The sequence below is a fragment of the Triticum aestivum genome, chromosome 1D (assembly GCF_018294505.1).
Source record: "Triticum aestivum cultivar Chinese Spring chromosome 1D, IWGSC CS RefSeq v2.1, whole genome shotgun sequence".
In the NCBI taxonomy this organism is placed as follows: domain Eukaryota; kingdom Viridiplantae; phylum Streptophyta; class Magnoliopsida; order Poales; family Poaceae; genus Triticum; species Triticum aestivum.
This window is the reverse complement of record NC_057796.1, coordinates 447,253,889-447,256,176: the sequence shown is the minus strand read 5'-3', so window position 1 is coordinate 447,256,176 and position 2,288 is coordinate 447,253,889. Positions and strand designations below refer to the sequence as shown.

Here is a 2,288-nt window from a genome sequence, read left to right as displayed (position 1 = left end):
GGCGTGCATGGTGAGGTGTGTCGAGACGCTCAGTGAAGACTTGGGCTTATTGCCAGGAACTAGCTAGCTTCCTAAGTGTAGTGCATAGCTTGGCTTAGCTTAGTCCCTGTTTTTGGGTTCCCGTTTTTAGCTATTTGTGCTTCTATTGTATAGCTGGTATCTCCAGCAGGGCTAGTTTGCGTTGTATACTTCATATGTAACGGTTGTGGCTTTATTTATAAAGCGGGACAGAAGCCTTTTTCGGTCTAACATATGTGAAACTAAAGGAATCATTGATGCTATATGGCCGTCTAACTTACTCGAAGCTGGCCTTAATGCCTTATGAAGATATCAAGCAGTGTGATCTGGTCTGTGTAGGCTCACAGAGGAGTGCTGGTGTCAGCTAGCGGGTAGTCCGTTTTACTTCCATGTTAATGGTTTAGGTATGTTCGCTTACATATCCATACCTTTTTGTGTGTATATTAAAAGGCAGCGTGCAAAAGAAAACATATGTGTGTGCTCTATAATAGAAAATGAGTTAGAATGTGGAAATTCTACGCATGTACTTGCATTGTACATTCAGTGCCAACGTGTTATTTCTTGATTGCACTGTTGTACATTGTACTACTAATTAAGACCTTAAGAAATTTAGATAGCGCCCACGTTTCGTAAGTTGCGTGAAATATAGTCTCTCGTTGATGCGAGTCATGACACTAGTAATCTATACGCACGTGAGCACTAATCGTCTCCTCAAAACAACTTCTTGTGTGCGTCCTATAAATTGATACATTCCCAGTATGCATAGGCACCAAGATCGACTCATCCACTCAAGCAGCATCTCGGACAATAGCCACCACCAACCCGGAAACCATGGTGTCCTCCCGCATCCTTCTCCTCGCCACCATCCTCCTGGCCGTGGCTTCTGTCCGAGCAAGTGGCCAGGACCTGCCGCCTCCACCGGCAACGGCACCAGCACCATCCGCCTGTGGAGGCGACCATTGCTCGTTGGACGACGTAGTCAAGCTCGACGTGTGCGTCGACCTCCAGCTGGGAAGGATGGGCCTGGCCAACAAAGACCGATGCTGCCGGCAGATACGTGGGATGCCGAACGCTGCCGACTGTCTGAGCGTCGCCTTCAGTCGGGCTGATCTTCGTATCCGCTTCAATATCGGCAACCACGTCAATGCCGTGCTCACTGCCTGCGGCGTGGCTCACGTCTTAGACCACGTTTGTGTCGCAATACATTGATGGTGCTGGTCGTCTCGGCCTCGCTGGTGACCCTCAGTGAGCGCAGGAATGCGGCTGAGAGGTGCATTAGCATACGTCACCTACTAAATATATGTGCTGCCTAAATAAATCTGTCATACTAGTATGTACTGGTTTCGACCTAGCTTATCCATCGAAGCACGCGTGTATCATGGCTGCTGCTACTGGTGGTCGTCTAAATAACTTGTGGTATCTACCTGCTATTGTAAGTGATGTGTTGGCTTGCCCTTCTCTTTGGTCTGATCATGTTTTATGCAAAACAATTGTGGGCTTCTAGTCACAAGTTGATTCGGCAAACTTTTTTACTCACAACACAGTTTCCAAGTGTCATTGTGACCGTTGCATAAATTTCCCCATCACAAGCTGTAGCGCTCAAATAAGATATACTACATGGCATCACAAACAATACATCACAACACTCACGGGATCGGATCTGGGTGTGCCACACTTGATCACAGTGAGTTCTTGCCTAGCATGAAAGTTGTTGCAAGAGATGGCGTAGTACAGTTGGAAAGGCTAATTGACATGTCCAATACAGAAAGATCACAATGCTGCCAGCCGCACAGTTTGCAAATGCCATCCTGGCCAGTGAACGGTCACTGGCTATTGCAGTCGATAAACAAACATGGAACACAAAAAACGGGCAGAAAAGAAAGTTAACCTTTTCAGATAAAAAGAAGTCAACTTTCGTGTTCCTTCACATGATCCATCCGACCAACACTCACACTCTTGATATATCTACACGTCCAATGATGCAAGCAAAAGATGGTAAATGGTCTAGACCCAAAACATTGAAGGGTCATACATAGAGGTCTTATTCCCCACACTAAGTGGGGATAGGAGATGTGTGTTTTACATTGTATCAGATATTGTATGGTATACTTGTTTGCTTATATTTGCTGATTCTACTCCAAAGACATTGAGTGATCGAGTTTTTAATGCCTCAGAGCGCCCGTGTTAAAAAAAACTAATAAGTGCTTCATATCAGTTTGATCTCAGCCTCGATGTATATGGTGACTTTAAATATATCTAGTTATTTGGAA

General features: G+C 45.4%; 1 protein-coding gene across 1 annotated transcript; it reads left to right on the top strand.

The window, feature by feature from the left end:
* The first annotated feature begins 772 nt into the window (after positions 1-772).
* Positions 773-1,472, top strand: LOC123174197 (uncharacterized). Its single transcript, XM_044590005.1, has one exon. The coding sequence runs from the start codon at positions 850-852 to the stop codon at positions 1,225-1,227; it is 378 nt and encodes a 125-aa protein (XP_044445940.1). The 5' UTR covers positions 773-849; the 3' UTR covers positions 1,228-1,472.
* The last annotated feature ends 816 nt before the right edge of the window (positions 1,473-2,288 follow it).

Bases quoted from the DNA above. Each gene is read 5' to 3' on its own strand.
- LOC123174197 (XM_044590005.1), top strand. From the start codon at position 850: ATGGTGTCCTCCCGCATCCTTCTCCTCGCCACCATCCTCCTGGCCGTG.